The sequence below is a fragment of the Rhinopithecus bieti genome, unplaced genomic scaffold, assembly GCF_001698545.2.
Source record: "Rhinopithecus bieti isolate Rb0 unplaced genomic scaffold, ASM169854v2 scaffold_5948, whole genome shotgun sequence".
Taxonomy (NCBI): domain Eukaryota; kingdom Metazoa; phylum Chordata; class Mammalia; order Primates; family Cercopithecidae; genus Rhinopithecus; species Rhinopithecus bieti.
The window spans coordinates 2,924,202-2,951,973 of NW_016805422.1; the positions used below are offsets into that span (position 1 = coordinate 2,924,202).

Sequence of the window (27,772 nt, forward strand, 5' to 3'; positions counted from 1 at the left end):
TGAATTTTAATTATTTGCTTCTTTTCATTTTGGATGAAGACACTAATGTACAAGGACATGGCCAAAATGTCTTAAGGATGACCAGAGGCCATTTAAGGTCAACCACTGAGTAATCACAGCTTGAACAAATTTTATAAACCAAAAAATAATCCCAATAAATGTTAACGAATAAAATGTTAAGTGATGTTAATATAATGAATACTCACATAACTTAAATACAGAAACTGGAAAACAACATTTCTTTTTACTCAAATCCTCCTACAATAACAAGCTATAGAATGCATTTCAGCACACAACCTAATATCAAAGCTCAGTGACAAAGGCTGAGTTTTCAAGGCCAAAATTTCAGAAATGGCCTCCTACTTTATTTGAATGTAGTGCATCTCTGGCAGAGGTCTCCTAGAAAATGCCCATGTACTATAGTAGCCCATATTAAAATTTTAAATCCACTTATTTTCTAGGTTCATTTAAAATTAAAATAATCAGCTGGGCACGGTGGCTCATGCCTGTACTCCCAGCACTTTGGGAGGCCAAGGCACGTGAATCAGCAGAGCTCAGGAGTTCGAGACCAGCCTGGCCAATATGGTGAAATCCCATCTCTACTAAAAAACAAAATTTAGCTGGGTGTGGTGGCTCACGCCTGTAGTCCCAGCTACTCAGGAGGCTGAGGCAGGAGAATTGCTTGAACCTGGGAGGCGGAGGTTGCAGTGAGGTGAGATCATGCCACTGCACTCCAGCCTGGGCAACAGAGTGAGACTCGGTCCCAAGAATAAATAATAATAAAAATAAATTAAAATCATCTGTTGTGAATTTTATTCTCTCTCTTCCCTTCATCTTGGGTGGGGAAATTCCTTAACTAAATGTTCCAAGTCGCCAGACAAAGCTTTAGTCCAACTGTTTCTGTTCTATCTCAAAACTTGAGAAGGAATCCTATTATAAACACTTCTTGGTAATATTTTATTACGGTAATGAATTTTTGGACAAACTTTATAGAAGAAATTTTATGTAAAATTCAAATAGGCTGATTTTAACCTCACCACTTAAACTTCTAAAATATCTAAATCATTAAGTATGTAAATACCTTTTTGTGTTCTTCATATTCTAATTTACTTAGTAACAATGCCTTCTCAAGATCTGCTTCAAACATTTCAGATGTCAGCTAAAAAAAAAAAAGTTTCACAATAAACAGACAACATCATTACATCACACGAGCAAAATAACCACAGACATTACTATATAGAGAGGAAAAGAAAGCAAATACGTTAAAAAACAATATGGATTCTCCAAAGTTATCTAACCATGCCAAACTAGGAAGCCTATATTCTATAGAAGACATCAAAATACACACTTCCAATTTTGAGATTTTCATTTCTCCTCTTCATTGTTAATTATCTGTTGTATATGATATAATCTTACTTTTCACCTTAATAAAAAAAAAAATCTTACCAAATAATTGGCACTATAATAGATGTCAAAGGCAATATTCAGTTTAGGACACCAAAAATTATGAGTGATTATTACTCAAAAATATAAGAATACTAAAAAAAAAACTCAATAAACATTATTAAACACAGTATACCACTTCCTGGATATAGAAAAAACCACAGGTACATAATTAGGTTGCCATATGTCCTGGTATATGCCAGGCGTTACAGAATAATTGTTCATAGTGCATCTTTTCACTCTCAAATGATAAACTATATGGTTGCTTTAAGTCATCTAATAATGATTCTTTGTGATATACATTTGGTCCTCATTTTCACTAATCAATCTCACCTAACTTTTTTCTTTTTTTTTGAGACAGTCTCGCTCAGTCGCCCAGGCTGGAGTGCAGTGGCACGATCTCGGCTCACTGCAAGCTCCGCCTCCCGGGTTCACGCCATTCTCCTGCCTCAGCCTCCCGAGTAGCTGGGACTACAGGCACCCGCCACCACGCCCGGCTAATTTTTTGCATTTTTAGTAGCGACGGGGTTTCCCCGTGTTAGCCAGGATGGTCTCGATCTCCTGACCTCGTGATCCACCCGCCTCGGCCTCCCAAAGTGCTGGATTACAGGCGTGAGCCACCGTGCCCAGCTCACCTAACTTTTTAAAATCTAGCTTTTACCACCCTCCAATCCAATTAATCTCTACAGGACTTACTTTTCCTAATTGCCAAACAGAATGCTGCAGTAGTTGGATGGAACTTTGGGTTGTCCACTGCTGGGCATAAAGTGAGTGTGTCTGCAGCTGTATGTAAGACAGTTGCAACATGACATGTGTAAACATCCTGGATTTGTATACATGTATGTGTCCATGTGTACAGGGTAACAAAAGCATAAATTTAGTGGGCATCTCTTTTTTTTTTTTTAATCAGTCCAGAATCCCTTCCTCGATTCCTTTAAATAACTGCAATTCATTCTAAAGTCCCATGGTCTCAGCAGGACAGCCAGTCACATAATTCTGTACACTAAGCACTGCCACACCACACAAACACCCAAGCTATCATTACCAATGACAAAAGGTGGGGGCAAGTGATCCAATTCCTTTTTTTTCTCCCAGGAATTTTGAGAACAAAGAAAAAGCAGGTGGAGTTTAATTATCTGATGATAACCGTTGAAAAATGACATCTACTAGTTCATGCCTCTGAGCACTCCCAAATTCCTTGGTTTCCAGCTTTCCCAAGACCTAATTATTTAGTTTTTAATTCAAATCTGAGAATCACTCAGTATCCTTCAAAAAAGTTTTTTTTACCTAAGTTAATCATAATTATTTCTGTTGCTTAATAATTTTAAAATCTAAACTAAACTAGAAACCAACTCCAAAAGAAGTGATCTGTTTCAAAGAGACACCTTAAAACTAGAAAATCTTAATACTGGACACTATGAACTAAACATTTCTAAACAAAGTCATCCCTTTGAAAGCATCTCATCTAATCCTATGTTGATACAATAAAAAGAGAGGAAAAAAGATTAAGCTCACACAGAAAAACAATCTAACTCAGAAAAATACAATTAGAATTAAAATGGTAAGTAAGGATATATAGGACTAGAAAATCAGATTAAGCCCACTGTGAATTATACATACTTTATGGAATAACTGAAAAGAAGTGAAAAATTAATCTAAACTAGAAATTAGCAAGAAAAAGTAATAAATTAATCTTTTAGGCTTATTATATACACTTAGGTACATGGGTATTCAACAGTTATAAGGTAAAAGGAAATTTACATCAATTTCTCCACCTAACCTCATGGCAAACTGATATAAAATGTTTCACTACACTTAAAGGACAGTAATCATCCTAACAGAAAAAGTAACAAAACTAGGCCAGCACAGTGGCTCATGCCTGTAATCCCAGTACTTTAGGAGGTCAAGATGGGGGGATCACCTGAGGTCAGGAGTTTGAGACCAGCCTGGCCAACAGGGTGAAACCCTGTCTCTACTGAAAAAAAAAAAAAAAATCAGCCTGGCATGGTGGTGCATGCCTGTAGTTCCAGCTACTCAGGAGGCTGAGGCAGGAGAATCGCTTGAACCCAGAGGTGGAGGTTGCAGTGAGCTGAGATCACACCACTGCACTCCAGACTGGGTGGCAGAGTGGGACTCTATCTCAAAAAAGAAAGAGTAACAAAACTACTTGTTTATTCTGAACAAAGTTGGTTCAACTTGCCACTAAACTTTTAATCCCTATTGATGGCATTTAATTATAGAAAGGGCATTTGAGATTATTTGTTATACGTCACATAGTCTGACGATATTCCAGAAACAAGGTACTGAGCAGAACAGGTTAGGAAGTGGAAGTCTTGTTAGACGTCATTTTTGTTTTTCATATTAACTCACAGAATTTAAATATTAAGGCAGCTCATTCTAATAGCTTGATAAAAACTGAACGACACCGAAATTTTAAAGTAAAAAAATATGGCCCTCCCAGTAACAGATTCTAATAGTAGTTTGGACTTTAAATTTACCTTTTAATTGTTAACATAAACTAGTATACAAGAAAATGCAGGTAGACAAAAATGATTTAAATTTAAATTTTTGAAACTAGAACAAATCTTCCAAAAATGTCACTGTATGATCAATGAGCCACTAAGGATTCATTTAGCGTCTTCTAGGGGCTGTGCCCTCCTGCCTATGGGGCTTAAAGAACCAGCTTAAATTTGGTCTTTGCCCTTGAAGAATTTCTACCCAGCTGAGGATGTAAGATTAACGTGTATGAGCTACAGGAAATAGAATTAGACATTAAAAGAGCCACAGAAGTTGAGAAAAAGAAGATCAACAACAAACGTAATTTTACGTTGGTATTTAAATGTAGATACAATTTGGATAGGCAGAAACAGAACTGCACGAAGAGCCACATTATGTTAATGTTACAATATCAAGAAAAGATATACTATGGGATACTAAGGAAAGTCATTCTGACAAAAAGTGAATTTTAAACATTACAAGAAAAAGATTTGGAAAAAACACAGGCTTTGGGAGATCACAGAAATGGATAATTTAAATTCCTATTCCATCCATGCTAGTTGTGACTTTGAACAAGTTATATTAACTTCTGTGAATCTCAGAATATTTAAAAAGAACATTGGGATATCAACTGTACAAGGTAGTTTTGAGGATTTAAACTTGTAATACGTATGAAGTACCCAGCACAGTTCCTGGCATAAGAGCAGTACCAAATGAATTAGAATTACCCTCCCATGTTGTAGAATAGTAGAAAATAAGATTGCTTAGTTAGGGCAGCATTAGGTCCCAGACACTTCCTAAAATTTAAGGATATAGGGCAGACAAAAGAGGAATGCTAACATTAAATAAAAGTAATTTTTAAGACATAAACTGGAATATTAGAAGAGCAAGAACCTAGAATCAATGTGTCTAACTAAGCCATTATAATCTCAGACAGCATATGGGCACCTGGACCAAAATGTAGCAGTGCAGAAAATAAAGAAGAGACTGATCAAGTTTTGGAACACCGACAATATAAAGTGTGAAAGAATCAAAGATAAGGTTTTTGACCTTAGATAATAGGGAGAAAGGTAGCACAAGACCAACACATATCAGAAAAGAGAAAGAAAACATGATTTGAAATTCTCTAAACATATCTTTATTCTCTGTCAAAGACCGCTATAAATATAGCTGACAATCTACTTAATCAGTAAATGTACAGGTAAAAGAGAGAGGGAGACAGAGAGACTGGGCCTATAAGACAGGCTCCAGGCAATAAAATGCAAATAAAACCATACTTTTAAAAAAGTACCTTGTTTAAATTTGCAAATGGTAAGTTCCTTATTATTTTCTTTTATTTATGGGAGGAGGAGGAAAGGAAGAAAAAGAGGAAACAGTAGGCCTAAAATGCCTACAGAATTCAAGAAGATACTTACATGTGCCCAAGATGGAGTACTTCAGATCCCCTTCCTCTTGACTTCCTCATTGCCTCCTACTCCCCATCTAGTAGTAAAACATTTTTTTTTTTCTATTTAAGCAAACCTATAGCTCAATCAGTTAAAGAGTATGAAGAACCAATGAAAAACCTAAAGGACAGTAAATATTTTGGTGCCAACATTTTTTTAAAATTAATTTGTAAGTCTAAGTACCATTACAATTTTACCCATTTAAATCCAAACAAAATAAATTCCAAATGAACAGTCTTCAATTCTCATAGGCAACATGGAAATATAGTTATTATAAAACAAAAAAGATCCCCATTCTGAAGACATCTAACACTTATAGCCAACTGATTACACTTAATAGCAGTAGTGCATAGTGGTCCTCTAACCCATTCGATTTTCAAAGTGTAGACTACGTATCTTTCCATTATTTTCCCAGAAATCTTACAGTAGTCTTATTGAACATAATTATTCCAAAGGTTGTCAAGAGTTCTACAAAAATGACATATATCATTCACATTTATTACCACATTCAGTTCATCTCAGCTAATGTATTTTCATGTCTTCTGAGTGCTGTTTGCATTTACTAAGTCTGCATTTTTGTTGTATGCTTTATCATACCTCCAAGCAATAAAAATGGTTCATGAGTCAAGAAAGAATTAAAAGTAGTAATGAAAACAGAACCGTAAATAATGCAACTATAAAAACACAATAAATTTTGAAATTAACAGGACTCCAATACAGTGAACATAGAATATAAATGTGTATGTGTAAGGACAAGAGTGATGTCACAAAAGGAGCAGAAATTTACATTTAAATTTGTAACTTTAAATTTATAAAGTTAAATAAAATTTAAAATTTTTAAATTTAAAGTCACAAATTTAAAGTTATAAATAGAAAATTAAGATAATGAACAAATTTTTCATTTGAGTCATCAATCTTTTGCTCCCAGCTACCTGTCAAGAAATCTGGTCAGAAGACTGGGTGTGGTGGCTCACGCCTATAATCCCAGCACCTTGGGAAGCTGAGGTAGGTGGACTGCTTGAGACCAGGAGTTCAAGACCAGCCTGGGCAACATGGCAAAACCCCATCTCTACTAAAAATACAAAAAATTAGCCAGCCATGGTGCAGTGTGCCTGTAGTCCCAGCTACTTGGGAGGCTGAGGCGGGAGAATCATCTGAGCCCGGGAGTCAAGGCTGCAGTTAGCCATGATCGCACCACTGCATTCTAGCCCGGGCGATGGGAGTGAGACCCTGTCTCAAAAAATACACGAAAATTTTTAAAAAAAAGAGAGAAAGAAACCTGGGGAGACCAGTGGCCTGAAGATATCACAGTTTTTGTTTCACTTTCAAACAAAGCCTAGGGACCTGTAGGAGTCTTTCCAGAACAACTACTAAGTAATGCTTTCCAGCATAAAAGTGATTAATTTTGTTGCTAAAGAGCCAAAAATACAATGGATTAATTTGAATTTATACTCCTTATAAGGAAACCAGGTAGTCAAACTACTGCCAAGGGATTTATTACACCAGTCACACACTTAATGATAAATATGACAAGAACAAACAAAACCAGAACAAGCTATTGGAAAAAAACCTTTATCAAATGAACTGAAGGATGTCACATACGAGAGAACTTGCTATTGTGGACGTACTAATAGACATTTCACATCAGAGTGAGAAAAATACCAGTGACGTGTAGAGTTTGAATCAATACAGTAACAGAAGAAATACACAATAAAATTTGGTCTGTTAATCACTGAAACCCTTAAGAGATTTTTCTACTTATTTTTTGTTATGACTTTTAAAAAAAGGTACACTGGAATCAATAATATCAGTGCATCATGAATAAAACAGATTATACCTAAAAAAATTTACACAGAGATTTATTCATAGGCAATAGCTATCGGTGAACAATATGTTTCTTGATCTTGATTTAATCATTTAAAAAACAGTGGCTGGGCAAGGTGGCTCATGCCTGTAATCCCAGCACTTTGGGAGGCTGAGGCTGGGGGATCACCTGAGGTCAGGAGTTCAAGACCAGCCTGGCCAAGACAGTAAAATCCTGCCTCTACTAAAAAAAAAAAAAGTACAAAAAATTAGCCAGGCATGGTGGCACATGCCTGTAATCCCAGCTACCTGGGAAGCTGAGGCAGGAGAATCGCTTGAACCCGGGAGGTGGAGGTTGCAGTGAGCCAAGATTGTGCCACTGCACTCCAGCCTGGGCGACAAGAGCGAAACTCTGTCTCAAAAAAAAAATTTTTTTAAGTGAAAATTATGCATACAACCAAGTCAAAACCATGCCTTACATGTTTTTTTGAAAAACAGCTTTACTGGGATATAATTTACATATCATTTTATCCATCATATATCATATGACACCCATTCCAATTACTTCATTGTGGACTACTTTTCCACAATGAAGTGTGCTGGGATAGATACAAGTTAGCTACTACTTAGAGTTAATTATTTATTGAACTAGCTTACTCACCACTAGTGTTTTTTTATTGTTTGTGCTCTTCATGTAGATTTCCTTTTTAATTGGCAGGAGCACATCTCAGAAAAATTTGCACAAAGGATAATGGTGGTATACTCTCTCAGTTATTGCTATGTCTGAGAGTGTCTTTTTTCTTTTTTTTTTTTTGAGATAGGGTCTCGCTCTGTCACCCAGGCTGAAGTGCACTGGCATGATCACGGCTCACTGCAGCCTGAGTAGCTGGGACTACAGGCATGCGCTACCACATCCAGTGAATTTTTGCATTTTTTTGTGGACATGGGGATTTGCCATATTGCCTAGACTGGTCTCGAACTCCTGGGCTCAAGTGATCTGCCTACCTTGGTCTCCTAAAGTGTTGGGATTACAGGCATAACCTGCTGCACTGGGCCTGAGTACGTTTCTTTCACATTCACACAAATGACTTCTAAGCTAGATGTGGAATTCTTGGTCCTAACATTTTGGTTCTGGTATTTAAAGTAGCCAGCCTGATTCTTCATCCTGTGTAGGCAAAGTTTTCTCCTGTGCATATATTTATACTACCATTTCCTTATTCCTCATTCTTAAAATTAGAATCTAATTCTTAAAAGACTTAAATTTGGTGTTCTTTTCAAGCTTAGATTCAAGTCTTAAGCTTAAGGAAATTTTTATCAAAATAATCTTTTTTCTTTTTTGTAGAGCTGGGGTCTCACTATGTTGCCCAGGCCAGTCTCAAACTCCTGGCCTCAAGCAATATTCCTGCCTCAACCTCCCAAAGTGCTGGGATTATAGGAATGAGCCACTGCACTCGGCCTATCAACATAATCTTTAGTATCTGCCTCTGTTCTATTTGTTTCAGGGACATTAGTTATGCTTCTATTGGATTTAAATTCAGTGTTCCAATCTATCATGTCAATTTTATCAGCAAAACTTATCTCAAATTTTCCTTCACACAATTGGCTCAGCTGTGTAGATACTCTGGTCCTTCTAATTAAGTTTTTAATCTGCTATGAGTTTATTTCCTAAATTTTAAAATTCACCCATATCACTTTTTTTTTGTTTTGTTTGAGATGGAGTTCCACTCTTGTTGCCCAGGCTGGAGTGCAATGGCATGATCTTGGCTCACCACAACCTCCGCCGCCTGGGTTCAAGATATTCTCCTGCCTCAGTCTCCCCAAGTAGCTGGGATTACAGGCATGCACCACCACGCCAGCTTAATTTTGTATTTTTAGTAGAGACAGGGCTTCTCCTTGTTGGTCAGGCTGGTCTCGAACTCCCGACCTCAGGTGATCTACCCACCTAGGCCTCCCTCCCAAAGTGCTGGGATTACAGGTGTGAGCCACTGTGCCCAGTCCCGTCTCACTTTTAATTCACCCATTTCCCTTTTAATTTCTCTCAGTCACTTTTTCATTTTAGTTCATTATTTTATCTTACCTTGTTATATAACGTTACTATCCCCTTAACTTTTATAAAATGTTCTAGCCTCTTGATTTTTATTAAAGCAAAACACAGGTGCTATCTAAAATTAACTTCCGTTTCCTGCAGCACATCTTTTTCAAGGTGTGCTTTCACTCCAGACACTAAGTACAATATTCTTTTCCTTCATGTGGCAGAAACTTTTCTTCCATTGACATGAGATGAACTGAGATCTAGTGTTTGCTCATAAACAGGTGAACTGGGTGCTTTCCTACTGTTCATCTGCTTGGGTGTTTAATTCTAGCTCTCAGATTGTATGCTGAGACTTAGTTGATGTAAATTTGCATTATCAATATGGTGATTTAGGATTAGGAAACTTTGTTCTTAGCATAATTTCTCTTTTGTGTTTGACATAAGCAGCCAAATAACAGCTAAGTTTTCCATGTCCAGCTTTCTGTCTGGCTCAGCCCTCCATCCCCGAAATTTCTCATACTGTGTCAGGAAGAACACCCACCATACTGTGTGCTTTCTGCCTAGTATATAGTCATTGCCTGATCCCTCGAAATGTAGCTACTTTTGAAATCTATTATTTATAATAATAAAATAGATTCCAAACAGTATATTGTCCATCAGTTGCAAGGCTTGCCCTTATCTCTTCCTCACCTTTCAGTGTAATTATCCCAAGATCTGCTCTACTTCCACACATTATTTTCTTCCAAGTGAGGCTCCCACATAAGTTTCTAAGTCTTCCTAAGTGATCCATCAGTAGTATACTCAGCAGAAATTCATCAAAGTTCCTGGGACTTCAATGGCATCCTTATACAGGATCGGGGCCAAGTTAGACTAGTTCCTTTTCATCATTACCTGCTCATTTCAGCAGCAATCAGTGGGAGCAGAAGAAAAGGCAATCAGATATCTGTGATCAAGTTCCCATGTTGCATGAAATTTATTTTGGTGCAAATTTGAGTAGTTTTCCTCCATTAGTTCTCTAGTGCACTTTAGGCCACTGGGAGAAATCCTCTCCAATGAAGACACTGGCAAATTCTATTACTGACTAAACAAGTATATCATTAAAACATTTATATTTGTAAACAAGAACTGGTCATAATGAATATTTTATAAGGAAAAAAAGAATCAACCCCTAGAAACAGTACAAGATGATTTATCCAGTATACCAGTGCCTGGAACTGCCATTTGAACAGCACTACTGCATGGCTCTACAGTAATAATTGATGCTCATAATGATGAGCCTGAGGCACTGCAAAATCCTAAAGAAAATGTTATAATTAGCATAGTTTGTGTTAAGAGAATAACTTAGAATAGTCTATTTATTTTAAAACTGATAACCCAAGAATGACAGAAATAGCCACTCTACTAGACCTAGTATCTGCTAGAACGATACTCATTGTGAATGTATCAAATGACAGTCTGACAGGCAAATAAATAACTCATCACTTACTATATACACACAGCATCTCCTAGAGTACATTCCAGGCTTAGTATGTTATTTTCCTGGACTCCACACACAAAAAAGATATGTATTGGTCTTAATGAGTTATCTATTTTATTTGGTTTTTAATGACATTTAATAGAGACATAGAAGAACAAAATATCATGTAAACAGGTTAAAGAAACAACAGTAAAGTTTCCCAAAAGCTTTCTTTTTTAACTGTCACTGGGTATTATTTGTTTTGTTTTTTGTTTTGAGACAGGGTCTCATTCTGCTGCCCAGGCTGGAGTGCAGTGACAAAATCATGGCTCACTGCAGCCTCCACCTCCTGAGCTCTGGTGATCTTCCCACCTCAGCCACCTGAGAAGCTGGGACCACAAGCGTGCGCCTCCCTGCCCAGCTAATTTTTCTATTTTTTGCAGACAAAGGGTTTTGCTATGTTGCCCAGGGTGGTCTCAAACTCCTAGGCTCAAGTGATCCACCCGCCTCAGCCTCCCAAATTGCTGGGATTACAGGTGCGAGCCACCACTCCCAGCCTAGTCACTGTGTATTTTTAACAAGAGACCTCTGCCCTACAAACGTGATTTTCTTACTTAGAATAATTTAATACTGTTCCCCTACCTTCCCTGTCTCTCCTTGATTTGTAAAAGGCAGACGATTTTTAAAATCACAAAATAACTGCTTCGTATTGCCAAAACTAACATAAACAACAAATGTATCAATTTTGTTTTGAGTAGATCAAAACAGAACCCCTTATTAAAAGCAGCAAATGTGAATTAATCCAATACAAATTGCTTCTCAGAACAGTGGTGACATGAATTCAGAGGCACTGCCATCTGAAAAATCCATAAATTCAATGAATAACAGCAATTTTATTCACTTAGTTGTACCTGCTCATCTCTTTGTCTCCACTCTTGCCAATTTTCTTCTCGTGAATCCTTCTGTACTGGGTTTGACAATGGAAGATCATGTTGAGCGTTACAAACAGCATGGGAGGATTTCTGGGGAATTTTCTTAAAAGCAAGATTCCTGAGCTATAATAAAACAAAGAAAAAATATATTAAATTCAGTTTACCAATCCTGGAATACTAATGATTTTTTTAATTTAAAAAAAAGGTATTTTTATACTTCTACTCCACTCATTTTGCTAACTCACACAACTAAAGTTATTATTTGTGTTTTGTACAATCTTTGTAGAATGTTAATTTTGCCAGCATTTGAGATAATATTGGCAGAGATATGAAATGATTAAGTGAAAAATGTATTATCCTCTATTATACCTCCATTTTAATCATTCTTTACTAAAGAAAAGTTCATAGGAGTAGAAAACAGTAAAACAAGTGTGCTCTTAAAATGCAAAACACAGCCGGGCTCAGCAGCTCACCTCTGTAATCTTAGCCCATTGGAAGGCTGAGGCTGGTGGACTGCTTGAGTCCAGGAGATTGAGATCAGCCTCAGAAATGTGGCAAAACCCAGTCTTTACAAAAAATACAACAACAAAAAACTAGCCGGGTGTGGTGACACGCACCTGTGGTCCCAGCTACCCAGGAGACTGAGGTGAGAGGATCACCTGAGCCTGGGGGGTTGAGGCTGCAGTGAGCAGTGATCATGCCACTGCACTCCAGCCTGGGTGACGGAGTGAGACCCTGTCTCAAAAATAAAAATAAAATAAAATGCAAAACAATATAGCTCAGAAGCATACACATTTAAAAGTTTAAAGAGTGAGAGATCGCCTAAACAACTCTGACAACTACTTTGCTAGTGCTGAAAAATACAGGGCCTAGTCCACAAAGTAACATAATCAGCTAAAACAGTATGGGCCAAGCCACTCCCAACAATAAAAATAATCTGAGACAAAGTAGTTGAAACAAGAGAGAAAAATACTGAGAGGCTGTTATGAACTGAATTTGTTAAATTAAGTTTAGCCAGCAGACTGGGCATACTGCCTATGAGCTAGCCCTGCTCTGCAATGAGCAGTTAAAAAAAAAAAGTTTAAAGCTGCCTCCTTATGTTTTTTGTTTTTTGTTTTTTGTTTTTTGTTTTTTTTTTGGCAGAGTCTCGCTCTGTCACCAGGTTGGAGTGCAGTGGTGCGACCTCGCTCACTGTAATCTCCACCTCCCAGGTTCAAGCAATTCTCCTGCCTCAGCCTCCCAAACAGGTGGGATTACAGTTGCATGCCACCACGCCCAGCTACTTTTTGAACTCCTGACTCAGGTGATCTGCCCGCCTCAGCCTCCCAAAGTGTTGGGATTACAGGCATGAGCCACCGCGCCTGGCCCCCACTGCCTCCTTACATATTTTAAGTTCAACTTGAAAGTTTCTCCATACATAGTGAACTGTAACCTAACAATATATAAACAAACTATAACCTACTTTTGTACCAATCACCCAGTTTTAGCCAATCACAGGTGGCCAACTGTCAAACCATGTTGAAATGAGGCAAAGGTAGAGCTGTAACCAGTCCAGCTGCTTCTGTACCTCACTTCCGTTTTCTGTCCATAAATACTACCTGACCATCTGACAGCTCAGGAGTAGCTCTGAACCTATTCTGGTTCTGGGGGCTGCTGAATTGTGAATCGGTCTTTGCGTATTTGAACTGTTCAATTTAATTTATCTGAAGTTTTTAACAAATTGTATCCTCCCTAAAGATACCTTGAAGCCCTAACCCCCAGTGTCCGTGAATGTGACCTTATTTGGAATTTGGGTCTTTACAGACGTAATCAAGTTAAGATGAAGTCATGCTGAATTAGGTTGGGCCCTAATCCAATATGACTGGTGTCCTTATACAAAGAGGTGAAGACACAGATACACAGAGAATGCCACATAACAACACAGGTAGAGACTGGGGTGATGACACAGCAAGCCAAAGGAATGCCATGGACTGACAGCTGCCACCCAGAAGCTAGAAGAGGCATGGAAATATTCTACTCAGAGTCTCAGAGAGAGAATTACCCTGTTGACGTGTGGATTTGAACCTCTACTAGACTCTAGAGCTGTGAAAAATAAATTTCTGTTGTTTTAAGCCACCAAGTTTGTTGTATTTTTTTATGGCAGCCCTGAGAAACTAATAAAGAGGCTTTCAATTGTGGATTAACAATTTTAACCGGTAATATTAGGTTGGTGCAAAAGTAATTGCAGTTTTTACCAAGTACATTGTTCTACAAAAGGGAATAAGATAGAAACACCACCAGTAGCTGGTTTCTGATTTGGAAAGGACATTCAAGAGGAGATGCTGCTGGAAATGAAGCACTGGTAGGTTGGCTGCTGTTTGCTTTACAGAAAGTAAAGGCTGACAGAACTGCAAATGGCTGAAGTGCAAAGGGCGGATCCTTCACACTCATTCTGTTTTACATTTTCTTATTCTCTAATATAAACTCCATTATTGCCTTATTTTCTGTTTCCCCCAAATCATCTTAATTCCTAAAAGAAAATAGTGGGCAATCAAAAGTTCTGAAAGATCTGACTTCTGAAAGGTTATTATCCAGTGAGGAAAATGTCTTTCCTTTAAAGTAACTGTGTGGATAGCATTTTAAAGAACATTTAGAAAGCAATGAAGATGGAAATTTAATAGAAAAATATAAAGTGAAAATGCTTTTTTCTAAGTCTTGGGACATTACTACGAGAATAAAACACTTTTACTACTTCTTTCATTAAATAATAATAAGGAAGGTCCTTACATACCCAACTGCTCCTTCTATTAAAACAAAACACATGCTAGAGTTGTATTTCAGCATTTCTTTTAAAAACAATGGGCATATTAAATGTTGGTCATATAACTAATGCTAAGGATGTCTAGGAAAAAACGGCCTTCTATACAGTTTTTACTCTGAAGAAAAGAAACGGGCCGGGTGCAGTGGCTCACACCTATAATCCCAGCACTTTGGGAGGCCAAGGCGGGTAGATCACGAGGTCAGGAGTTCTAGACCAGCCTGGCCAACACTGTGAAACCCCGTCTCTACTAAAAATATAAAAATTAGCCAGGCGTGGTGCCAGGCACCTGTAGTCCCAGCTACTTGGGAGGCGGAGGCAGAAGAATCACTTGAACCCAGGAGGTGGAGGTTGCAGTGAGCTGAGATCGCGGCACTGCACTCCAGCTTGGGTGACAACGCAAGACTCCATCTCAGAAAAAAAAAAAAAATGACCATCGAATGCATAAAAATGTACATTCAAGGCGAGTTACAGAGGGTCAGAAAGACAGTTGCACACCTGTAATCTCAGCACTTTGGGAAGCTGAGGCAGATGGATTGCTTGAGGCCGGGAGTTTGAGAACAGCCTGGGCAACGTACTGTGACCCTGTCTCTACAAAAAAAAAAAAAATAGCTGCATGTGGTGGTGCTTGCCTGTAGTCCTAGCTACTTGGGAGGCTGAGGCAAGCGGACTGCTTGAACCCAGGAGTTTGAGGCTACAGTGAGCTATATGCCACTGAACTACAGTCTGGGCAACAGAGAGAGGCCGGCGTGGTGGCTCACACCTATAATCCCAGCACTTTCGGAGGCCAAGGTGGGTAGATCACCTGAGCAACATGATGAACCCTGTCTCTACCAAAAATACAAAAAATTAGCCTGGTGTAGTGGCGTGTGCCTGTGGTCCCAGTTGCTTGGGAGGCTGAGGTGGGAGGATCACTTGAGCCTGGGAGGCAGAGGTTGTAGTGAGCCGAGATCGCACCACTGCATTCCAATCTGGGTAACAAGAATGAGACCCCGTCTCAAAAAAACAAAAACAACTAGTCATATGATTTTTGCCTATAACAGTAGAAAACAGGAAACAACCCAAATGCTTATCATGAGTTCAATTAAATAAAGTATGAAATAACCATGTAATTAAATATTGTAAACTGTGGATTCATTTAAAATAACAGAGATCTGTATTTACCAATATGGAAAACCGCTCATGGCTAATATTTTTTAAAAGCCAGTTATGAAACAGTCTATTAAATAATCCCATCTTCATTTAAGTATAACACGGATATATACATACACGTATATATTCATATAAATTTATATATGTGTACAGAAAACACATACCAAAATATTAATTGGTTATATTTCTGGTTATATCTGTAAGTGACCTTTGCTTCCTTTTAAGACTTTCCTAACCTTTATGCAATGAACACACGAACTTCCACAGTCAGAAAAAAATGTATTTTAAAAATGTTCAGGCAGGGTGTGGTGGCTCATGCCTGTAATCCCAGCCCTTTGGGAGGCTGAGGCAAGCAGATTGCTTGAGCCCAGAAGTTCAAGACCAGCCTATGCAACATGGCAAAACTCCATCTCTACAAAAAATGCAAAAATTAGCCAGGTATGGCAGTGTGTGCCTGTGGTCCCAGCTACTCAGGAGGCTAGTTGTGAGGATACTTTGAGCCTAGGAGGTTGAGGCTACAGTGAACTGTGATCATCCCACTGCACTCCAGCCTAGGTGACAGAGTGAGATCGTCTCAAAAAAAAAAAAAAAAGGATCATTACATTTGATTTTAAATATACACAAATTCACATCTATTCATTGAATATTTACAGAATACCTGTGTAACAGGTACAATGAATACACAGGTGAACAAGATAGTATCTGTTCTCAGGATGATTATTGTCTATTGGGAAAGCAGACAACACAAATAATTTTAAGTGTTACCTCATTTGCTTCACTCTGTTGCTGTTCCTTCTTTTTTCTTCTTTTCTCTCTTTTTTTCTCATTTGTAGTTGACTTGCTTCCTAAAGTTTGAGACTTTCCAGTATTTCGACCTTTACCTTTTCCAGGTTCTGAATCAGAACCACTGCCACTATCCACTTGTAACAGGGCAAAACGAGAAGCAGTAGTGGGAACAGAACTAAGTACTGCTGAGGCCATCGTAAAGATTTTTCTTTTAAAATACTTCTGTCAAGAATAATTTCTGTGGGGAGGGAGAAGAATAGGCAGATGGGTAAACAAACACTCAGTAAAATCTGTTGTAGATTCTAAAACAACCATATGTATATAAAGTAAATTTCTTCTGACACTGGCTTTAGTAAATTTGGATTAATACCCACAACACTATTAGCAGTATATTTTTATTATATTTAAGTAAACAATGTAACATTTTACAATAGAAAATGATATAAGATTTCACAGATATAATGTGCTCATTTTCCATGTATACTTGAAAATGCATGGTTTTCCTCTCTCAATAATTCTGTAATATATACATATTTATAAAGAATATCCTAAATCAATATGGTTTACAGTGGAAAAGAGTATCATTTTTTCATTATATACAAAAAAAGACCTTTAGTCCAACTACATGTTAACTCCCAACTTCCAATACAAGAAAAAAAGGAGTAAAGACAGAACACCATCTTTATCATATATAAAATACTACCATAAGTTTGATTCTGGAGACTGTGATTTAGAACTGACAGCAAAAATAAAGAGCTTAAATTCTCTCAACCAAAGGAAACTTTTCAAAATGCCTTCCGCATTATGTTTTAGTTCACTAGCTTCCATGCAAGCATAGGTGAGTGTAGCTTCATGCCGTGTGCTGTCAGCTTTTCCACAACCGTTTAGACTTAGAAGGGATCTTAAAAGTCCCCCAGTAGCTCCTAATCCAAATCCTTTAGTTATACAGCTAAGGTAAGTGGAGTTTAAGTTGGTTATGTGACTTCCCTCAGTTCTTTCTGGAAGTTAGTGGCTGAGTCTCCACCTGGACCTAGATTTGCTGAACCTTAATCTGAAAGTCCAAATTAAGAAGCCCTGTAACAACCAGAAGACTAAGCACTCTTCCAATTAAAAAAGACACAGATTGTCTTAACAGAATGGCAACTCAGAAATTTGTATTTTGAAATGTTTCAGGTACACAGAAACTGAATAAAGCATTCAGTTTGAAAAAAATTAAGATGAACACTCCAAGTAGCCAGCACAAAGGTTAACAAAATGTTAACTGACTCCTATGCTTCTCTCCAACTGCATTCCCCCACTGCAACAGCCAGAGGTAACAAGTATCCTGATTTTCGTATAACTTACTCCTTTGCTTTTCTTTATAGTTTTTATCCTATGTCTTGATTCACAGTGCTCATATCGGAATGAACTGCTGTCATTTCCACAATATCCCACTGGTTACATATATATTTCTTAGTACATCACATTATCACACAGGCCACCCTATTCATTGTGGGAAAGGGCTTTGTAAAGGTGAATACTAAGAAGTAAGGATTATTAAGATCCATTCTGAAAACCAACCACACACTATCATTTGTATGTTTTCAGGAGGGAAGAAAAATGAGAAGCACATACTCAATCTTCCATCTTAAGTAACCAGAAAAACATTTAGAAATCTTTCAAGTTTTGGTCTACAATGAAGAAAATCACAGTAAGAACTGATGTCTGAAGATGCTGTCTAGCCGTCATTAAATCATAGCATTTTTATTACAATATCATGTCAAGACAAATTGTTTCTGTGCCTAGAAATATGCAAATCAAGACAAAATATCACAATGTACAGAGATGATACCACATTGATAAATTGTGACAGATTTTTGCTTCCAATCTTTCCTGCAAGCATGGGAATGAAAGTTTCATAAGTTATGACAAAGGAGAAAATGTTTCAAAATGGAAAAGAAATTCCAGATTTATTACGGAAAAGATGAATTCTGCTTCAACCTCAACATATTTTATTAAAATAATCCTATAGGCCGGGTGCAGTGGCTCACACCTGTAAACCCAGCACTCTGGGAGGCTGAGGTGGGCAGGTCACTGGAGGCCAGGAGTTCGAGACCAGCCTGGGCAACATAGTGAGACCCTGTCTCTACTACAAATACAAAAAATTAGCTGGGCATGGTGACACACGCCTGTAATCCCAGCTACTCCAGAGGCTGAGGCATGAGAATCTCTTGAACCCAGGAGGTGGAGGTTGCAGTTAACCGAGATTGCACCACTGACTCCAGCCTGAGCAATGGAGTCAGATTCTCTCTCAAAAAAATAATAACAATCCTATATAAAATGTTACTTGCTTGAGCACTCAAGGTACAATAATCCTATATAACTGTTCAACTATCATTATATTCAATTTTAAATGTTGGGGCTATTAATTGCAAGTGGCAGCTGTATTACTGTTCGCAAATATTCACTGTCCCTCCCTGAAGGGGAATTATACTATACATCACTTCTCTGTTGAAGGCAGGCATAACCAGGTAACTTACTTTGGCCAGTGAAATATAAACTTCAAAAAGCTTTACAAGTCAGTGTGTGGTTCAACGTGTCCTCTTTTCCCTGCTTCTGTGATTGTAGAAGCATATAGTGAGATGGAATCTCTATCAGCCAGATCTAATAAAGTCTGCAACCACAATAAACAAAGCCCCCTTACTAACCTGTGATGGACATGTAGCTTGAGCAAGAAAGCAACTTTGCTGCTTTCAACTACTGATATTTTCAGATTGCTATTGAAGCCTTATCATGACTTATAACTTACACAAAGAAATTTCTTTCCATTCTAGGACTGATACGAAAACTGTGAATTTCATATATGGATTATTTGCATGCATTAAATGTTCATAAATTTCTATTCTGAAACATCTCTCCAAGGCTCACAGAAATTTTATTTCTGTAGCATAAGGCAGAGCTATCTTACCAGGGTATCCTTAGATAGTTTCCCTTAGGCCTTGGGGCAGCCGGAAACCCCTGAAAAAGTAAGAGCCTCTGTTCCAGTCACTTCCAGAAACAAGCAACCTCATCCGGTGCTCCTCAGTGGGTAGCTCCTGCACATGCCGCTCTGGAGTTACATCAACTATGAAAAGGGAAGTGCTCCAAGTCCTAGTAATCTACCTCATCAGACAACTGCAGAATGCACTGCTACCCATTATTATAGACAGGCTTGTAAAACTGTTGGAAGATTATGTTCAAGGTGCCTAAACAGCAAGGCACACAGTAGAATAAGCAGGAAGTCAAGAACGGGGGAGCCCAAAATCTAGTGAGCAAGGTTTCCTTAAAGCAACAGCCTTAAATCTCTGTATTGATTATATTTTTCTCCATTTGCCAGTGACATCCATTTTCAGCAACATCAAATCTAGCTGCAAGGTGACTGCTCAAACAATGCATATGCTTTCTGTCACGCAGAACTTTGTCATTACTTTTAAACACTTGAAATTAGAAAGGCCAATTGAATCTGAAATCCTGTCATTCACTTATTTATTCATTTGTTTATTTTTGAGACAGGGTCTTGCTCTGCCACCCAGGCTGGAGTGCAGTAGCCTGATTATGGCTCACTGCAGCCTTGACTTCCTGGGCTGAAATGATTCTCCCACATCAGCCTTCTGAGTAGCTAGGACTACAGGTGTGTGCCACCATGCCTGGCTAATTTTTTCTACTTTTTATAGAGATGGGGATTATGTTGCTTAAGCTGGTCTCGAACTCCTGGGCTCAAGTGATCCTACTGTCTTGGCCTCACAAAGTGCTGGGATTACAGGCATGAGCCACTGCAATTGCCCCAAATCTTTTCATCTTTATCACAAGAAATTTTCTATTACATTTTTGATGAAAAGAGCTGTTAGATTATTTAAAAAGAATTCCAACTGCTGCAAATTACTGAATGCTTAGATAAAATTGTTTGTTTTATTACCTCCTCATACAAATGAAGCTTTAATGGACACTCAATCCTAAGACATCATTATTTAAAAGTCTAGATCAGGAACTGAATATTTTCATTGGTGGATAAACTGATTTTAAAAATGAAAAGTTAATGTTCACAGAAGCAAGTACAATTCTCTCATTAGAAACCCTGAAAAGAGTCTGAAGTTTTATAGAAATTCAACATTTAGTATCTTTCCTATTAATTTACATTGTTTTACTTATCCTAATCATATACTATAACAAGAACGTTTTTCACATTTTTTTCCATCTAGTTCAATACAGACACCTTTAAATCTCTTCCAGTTTTGGAAGAATGAGATGCCTCTGGTTCTTTGTGTCAGTAACGCAGAAAGCAAATGGCAGGGAACATCAGCACAAGACCACTGACCTGGAGCCAGAATGCCCATCACACCCAACCTGCTATTTACTGTAAGTCCTTGAGCAACCTACTTGATCTCTCTGAGTTTTTGTAAAGACTGAAAAAGTTAATATATGTAAAGTACTTAGAACAGTAGCCAGCAGCACTCAATACAGTCATGCATCACTTAAGGTGGGGATACGTTGTGAGAAATGCATCATTAGGTGATTTCATCACTGTGTGAGTATCACACAGTGTGCTTACACAAACCAAACTGGTACAGCCTACTATCCACCTAGGCTACATGGTATGGCCTATTGCTCCTAAGCTACAAATCTGTATAGTATATGACTGTATTGGAGGCAACTGTAACACAATGGTAAGTATTTGTGTATCTAAAGAAAAGGTACAACAAAAATACTGCTTTATATGTCCATCATTGACGAAAACAAAACATAGTTAACGCAGCACATGACTATATAAGCATTTACGGGTGTTACTATTATTATTAGACTGAAATGTGCCATGAGACACTATGAGACATAGAATTGGTACAAACTATTTAAAAATTTGACTAAGCATGCCTGACTCCACTGCAAAGTGTTTTGAAACTTAAACAACATGTGGCCCCTATACAAGCTAAGGCTTTAATCTTTGAAATAAAAGAAAAAAGTTTTTAGGCATTGAGTAGTAGGTGAGTGGTCAGCCACTGAAAAGAGTCAAAGACCTAAAGATTACACATAACATACTACAGAAGGAAAATACCTATCTACCAGAAACCCAAGAGTCACATTTGAGACTATATCTTAAATAGTGGGCATACAACAGATACTAAATGTTTCTTGAATGAATGAAAAGGAACAAAAGAAAGACAAAGCAAAAAGAAAGTATTATGACAAATACTGTTAATCAAGAAAAGAACCAATGACAAACACTCAAAAGACAAAATTATTTTTCTGGTAAAGCAGCTACCTATGCTATGTCACATCAGCAATCTATGTGTTAACATGTCTTAACTTCTGAAACGGTAAAACTGAAAGGGAGAAATGCTCCTTTAATGATCCCTTGTTTGATCAGGGTAAGGTGCAAAAAAAAGAGTAAGATAGTGGCAGCCACTTGTCATTATATTACACTTTACATAACAGTAAATATCAAAGAAAAAAAATACTACTACTTAATCTGCAGCTGAGGGGATAGGAGATGAAACAACTGGAAGGGCTCAATCATCTGTGCTATGTTATATTTAAAAAAAAATAGCCAACATATCAACACATCATCCACCTCAACAGCCTTGACAGAAATCTACATACTATGTCAAAAGGTACGCTGACCAGCACTTCAGAAGTGGAAGAGAAGGAAATGTAATTTTAAATGAAAGAAGGGACTAAAACTTAATATGAAAATAATCCCCAATTTCTAAATACGTCTATTATTTATACACATACCAAAAAGAAGAAAGAAATACATGGGATTACTCACTAATTTTCCTTTCTATAGTTTTTACTATTTCCCCAAATGTTCTATAATGACGATATACATATACACACACACATACATATAACATACATATATACACACACACACACACACACACACATATATATATATTTTTTTTAACTGAGACAGGGTCTTACTCCCACACCAAGGCTGGAGCAGTGGTGTCATCATGGCTCACTGCAGCCTCAACTTCCTGGTCTCAGGTGATCCTCCCACCTCTGCCTCCCGAGTAGCTGGGACTACAGGCATGTGACACCATGCCTGGCTAATTTTTTGCAGAGTCAGGGTTTTGCCACGTTGCCCAGACTGGTCTTGAACTCCTAGGCTCAAGCAATCCCCCTAGCTCAGCCTCCCAAAGTGCTGGGATTACAGGAATGAGCCACCATGCCCAGCTCTACAATGATCATATTACTTCCCAAAAAAAAAAAAAAAAAAAACTCAAAAAGAACAAATGGTTATCTATATACAAGTTGAAAAAGTTAAGCACAATGTAATCAATACAATATTGATTTTTTTTGCCCTGTGTCAACATTTAGAAAGGGCAACTAAAGGCCAGAATTGACAATAAGATGCCTTTGGCCATTCCTATCAGTGATGCAGAAGCCAAACGACAGAGAGCAACTATCGAAGACTAATATGTTGCATACTTTTATGAGAACATTACCCTCATTAACTAATTTTCAGAATTTTCAAAAGATAGTCATGTTATGCAATCCAGGAATTCCTCTGTAACTTTTTTTTTTAACCTTGATGAGAAAGAAATAAATAGGGAGACCATGAAAACATTAGGTTTTTAAAAGATACTATATTTCAGGTCATGGCTAGGTAACGTTAGTATTCCTTCAGTCTTGTGTCCTAAACTTCTGCATCTCCACATACAGTCACATCTAAGAGATGTTAGGATAAACAGATTCAAACACAGCTCTTCTCCCTCCCTCTCTATACTTCTTCAAATACATTTGGTCTTTAAAAGTTAGATGTTTCTATGCTCAGTCATTTATATACACATAATAATTAAGGCATACAATGCAAATGAAAATACACTGGACTGTCAATTAAGTTACATACATTAGTCTATGAATATGGTGGCTAATACTGTATATTAAACATTTGCATATTATTAAAATACTACACAAATCAGGTTTTTGGTGCAGAACTCTAATGATTATTTTATTTATATTTTTCCCCTCTTCCCTTGGAGTTTCTTTCAAAACCAATTTCAAGGATATCTGGGCTCAGTGGTGCACACCTGTAATTTCAGCAACTTGGGAGACCGAGGCAGGAGATCACTTAAGTTCACGAGTTTGGGACCAGCCCAGGCAACATAGCAAAACCCTATCTCATAAAATAAATAATAAAACTAATTTCAAGGATAATGTATAGTTGAAGGAAGACAAAATAAATTTACAAGATAATTTTAAAAACAGAAACGCTTCAGGGTAAAATGTGAAATAAACACACATTCTCAATATGCAAGCAGTTCACCATTTATAAATATATATTCTACTATCTTCCACAATGTAATGACTACCACTAGTAAAAACTATTAATTTATACTTAAGATGGCAGCAGGCCAGGCGTGGTGGTTCATGCCTGTAATCCTGGTACTCTGGAAGGGATGAGGTGGGCAGACTGCTTGAGCCCAGGAGTTCAAGATCAGTCAGGAAAACATGGCAAAACTCCTTCTCTACAAAATGTACAACAGTTAGCAGTTAGCTCACCTGAGCCTAGGGGTCAAGGCTGTAGTGAGCAGTGATGGTGCCACTGCACTACAGCTTGGGTGACAACCTGAGACCTTTTGTCAAAAAAGAAAAAAAAAAAAGATGACAGCAATGTCAAAAGTATAACAAAGTCTCTATTTTCCAAATACTTCATACCCAAAAAGCCAATTATTTGACTTATTAAATGTAACAGCATATGTTAGCGCTTTCTACAGCAACTCTCTTTCTTCAGATTTTGCACGTACTCCAAGAAAAAACAACTTGAAATTTCTTGAACACACAATTAGTTTACTTGCTCATATCCTTCTGCTGTTCTCAAAAGTCTACGATGCCATCTATCTCTTAAACGAAAAACTTCAATTTATTCCTCAAAATCATGCTCAGGTGCTAGCATATCTATGAAGCGTTCTCTGACCTGTTCTTGAAGTCAAACATTCCCGCCTCTGTCATATTTCCATATTTTAAACTTACTATTATTGAATGGACTCCAAAAAATTATCTCTTTATTGTTGTGCCTAGCCCCTATGATCCTGGTTTCAAGATCCTGAAAGACAAGAGTTTCTATCCCTTACAAACACCACAGGACCTGACACACAGAAGACACATTATTGAACTTAGTGTTTTCTTCATGTTTACATTCTTCAAGTACACAGCTATCTATGCAGTGAAAGACGTGCTCTACGAGCAGAAAGAGAAAAACATGAAGTACACAATAGACAATCCTCAAGTCCCATAATGCAGATGTGCATGAGCAATTATTAGCAGTTCAAAGTTGTTTCATTACGGTAAGTACCATTCTAACAAACTAATCGCCACAACCAATTTTGTCTAGGAAGCATATATGGTTTTAAAGTGTTGATTTATGCCAGCTGGGCATGGTGGCTCATGCATGTAATCCCAGCACTTTGGGAGGCCAAGGTGGGTAGATCACAAGGTCAAGAGATCGAGACCATCCTGGTCAATGCAATGAAACCCCATCTCTACTAAAAATACAAAAACTAGCTGGGCTTGGTGGTGCGTGCCTGTAGTCTGAGCTACTTGGTAGGCTGAGGCAGGAGAATCGCTTGAACCTGGGAGGCAGAGGTTGCAGTGAGCTGAGATTGCGCCACTGTACTCCAGCCTGGCAACAGAGTGAGAGACAGTCTCAAAAAAACAAAAAACAAAAGTGTTAATTTGAAAGAATTAGTATGCATTGGTTGCTTAAGTAAACTGCTTCTAAAAATGAATAGCCTAAGCTACAAGCAGGAGAATTTCTTTTTTTTTTCTCTTTCCGTATACATGGGGTCTCACTATGTTGCCCAGGCTGATCTCAAACTCCTGAGCTCAAGCAATCCTCCAGCCTCGACCTTCCATAGTGCTGGGATTACAGACATGCAACTACGCCGAACTAAGCAGAAGAATTCCTAAGTAGCTGGTAGTCTTGGCCTCTATCAAGGTTTGGAGGCACATTGCCATTATGACCTTATCCCTCTACACTATGACCTCACTAGAATCAAGACAGACAGCAGCAGCCATATCTCAGTCCAGAAGACCACAATTAGGGAACTTCAGCACACACACACACACACACAATTATATATATAAACTCCTTAAATCAAGAACAACCAAATATATCACTTTTATAAGATGAATCATAGTCATCTTATATTAACACTACCAATTAGCCTGACCAAAAAGGTATCAATGTAGATGTCAATTAGTGTGGCCTCACTGAAACATAACTTAAATCTAAATTAACTGAGCGTAATACGAAATGGCATAACTTAGATCTACATTAATTGAGCGTAATATGAAATGGCACCAAGTATCACTGATTTAACACCTGGTGAAATAAAAAATTGTGTTATTTCATGTTCTGTTCTTCAAATAACTAGACAGTATTTTTCACTTTGGCTTCTTAAAAATTAGGGTTCACAGGCCGGGTGTGGTGGCTGACACTTGTAATCCCAGCACTTTGGGAGGCCGAGGTGGGCGGATCACGAGCTCAGGAGTTCGAGACCAGCCTGGCCAACAAGGCAAAATCCTGTCTCTACTAAACACACACACACACACTTACACACACACACACACACACACAATTAGCCGGGCGTCTGTAATTCCAGCTACTCAGGAGGCTGAGGCAGGAGAGTTGCTTGAACCTGGAAGGCAGAAGGTGCTGTGAGCCGAGATAGCGCCATTGCACTCCAGCCTGGGCAACAAGAACAAAACTCCGCCTCAGGAGGGAAAAAAAAAGGGTTCACAATCAGCAAGTGTGAAGTGCATACTAAAGCTCTGCTCCAAACACATTGTAAATACAGTAAACCCAATGCGTATGCCCCAAACTCCATTTTCTCCTCATAGTTAAGTACTGCCATCCCTCTCCAATCTGCAGTTTCCACTTTCTGTAGGCCAAGAAAGTTAAGTAAAAAATACAAGCAGGTACTGAGTGAGGACCTGAGGGATTCTCCCACGAGTAAAGTACATGTATTTTCATTTGCCCACAATGTTCTTTTGGTCAGCTTCTGGGTTTTGCTCTTACTCCAGAATTGAAGCTACTGTAGTGTTATAAATCTGTTGAGAAAAGAGATCTAGATTTCTATGAAGATTTTTAATATTTTAATTAGCCAAAAAGCTTCTCAAATATTTTTATAACTACAAGTCACATTTATTAAATGATTCCAGTTACAATCCCAAGCACATTTACTACACAACAGACAATGCTAAATGGTGAAGGAAACTGTCTCTGGCTTTTTAGTGTAAGACAGATGATCTTTCATTAGTCCTTCCAATTAAAGCATTAGCATCAACTCTGAAAAATCTGGCAAAAGAGTGAAAAAGAGGATGAAGAGAAAAGGCAATCAGACAATTTGATAAACTATTTTTGTCACTACTGTTCAATATTTATGAAGCACCTTAATGCTCGCGATCTGACAAAAATTCGCAAAGGCTGTTCCAAACAACAACAGAAGAAAAAAAATCAAGTTCGTTTACTTTTCAATAGCTGGCGGGGGAGGAGGAGGAGCACTATATTCAAAAGTAATTCACTATACCTCATTCATGAATGAAAGCCAAATTTCACCCATAGGCTGTTAACCGATGCTCCGAAACTTATTCGCAAAGTACATAGAGAAAGAAATTGCGCTGGGCGAAACCTAACTCGTGCAGAGAAGCGGCTTCAAAACCTGAAAGGGAGAAAACGAGTCAGGTCTTTGCTCCAGAAATTTCCGAGCGCCCAGCTCCCCGAGAGGGAGCGCGGGCGCCAGCGGCGGGGAGGGGACGGTAGCACCTGTCACTCGAGCGGCCCCCGCGGGGTCTCAGGAGGCTCAGCGGCCGCCGGCCTGGGAGTCTGCTGCGAGTCCCTCTCCGCCGCCCCGAGCCTTGAGCCCAGCGTCGGGCCGCGGCCCTTTCCGCGGAGCGGCCCTCCCGTGCCCTCTGCCCAGCGGCTCCGGCCAGTGGGGCCCGTCGCCTCAGGCCGAGTCCCCGCCACCCGAGCCCGGGACGCCGAGAGGAGCGCTGTCGAGCCGCTGCCTACGCCTCCGGGGCGCCGGAGCGGACCCCCGCGAGGCGGGCCCGCCTCCGCGTACTCACCGGGCCTCCCGGGCCGCCGGCTCGGCCCTCCTCTCCCTCCTCCCCCCGCCGCCGCCTCTCCCGCGGCTCCCTGGGCGGCCGCACTGGGCGCTGAGACTGGTCTGGGTCAAGTGTCGGCAGGGCTGGGGGCAGGCTCGCGCCCGACTGGGGTCGCGGTCGGCCCGCGGGCTGGTCACTAACGGGTCCCGGGGCGCCGGGGCGGACCGCGGCGGTGAGCGCGGCTGCAGGCTGCGGTGAGGGGCGGGGAGAGCGCGGCTGCGAGCAGGCGGGCGGGCGGAGGGTGGAGGGAAGCCCGGGCGGAGGGGGCGGCGTGAGAGCCTCGGGGCGGGGGCGGGGCGGGGG

General features: G+C 39.1%; 1 protein-coding gene across 1 annotated transcript in view; it reads right to left on the reverse strand.

The window, feature by feature from the left end:
- Positions 1 to 27,766, reverse strand: part of GKAP1 (G kinase anchoring protein 1) — an 81,087-nt gene extending 53,321 nt beyond the window's left edge. The window contains 5 exon segments of the mRNA XM_017872377.1: positions 1,082 to 1,159; positions 11,587 to 11,730; positions 16,322 to 16,580; positions 26,893 to 27,024; positions 27,431 to 27,766. Of these exon segments, the coding sequence (XP_017727866.1) occupies positions 1,082 to 1,159; positions 11,587 to 11,730; positions 16,322 to 16,537 (438 nt within the window). The 5' untranslated portion in view covers positions 16,538 to 16,580; positions 26,893 to 27,024; positions 27,431 to 27,766.
- Between the last annotated feature and the right edge of the window lie 6 nt (positions 27,767 to 27,772).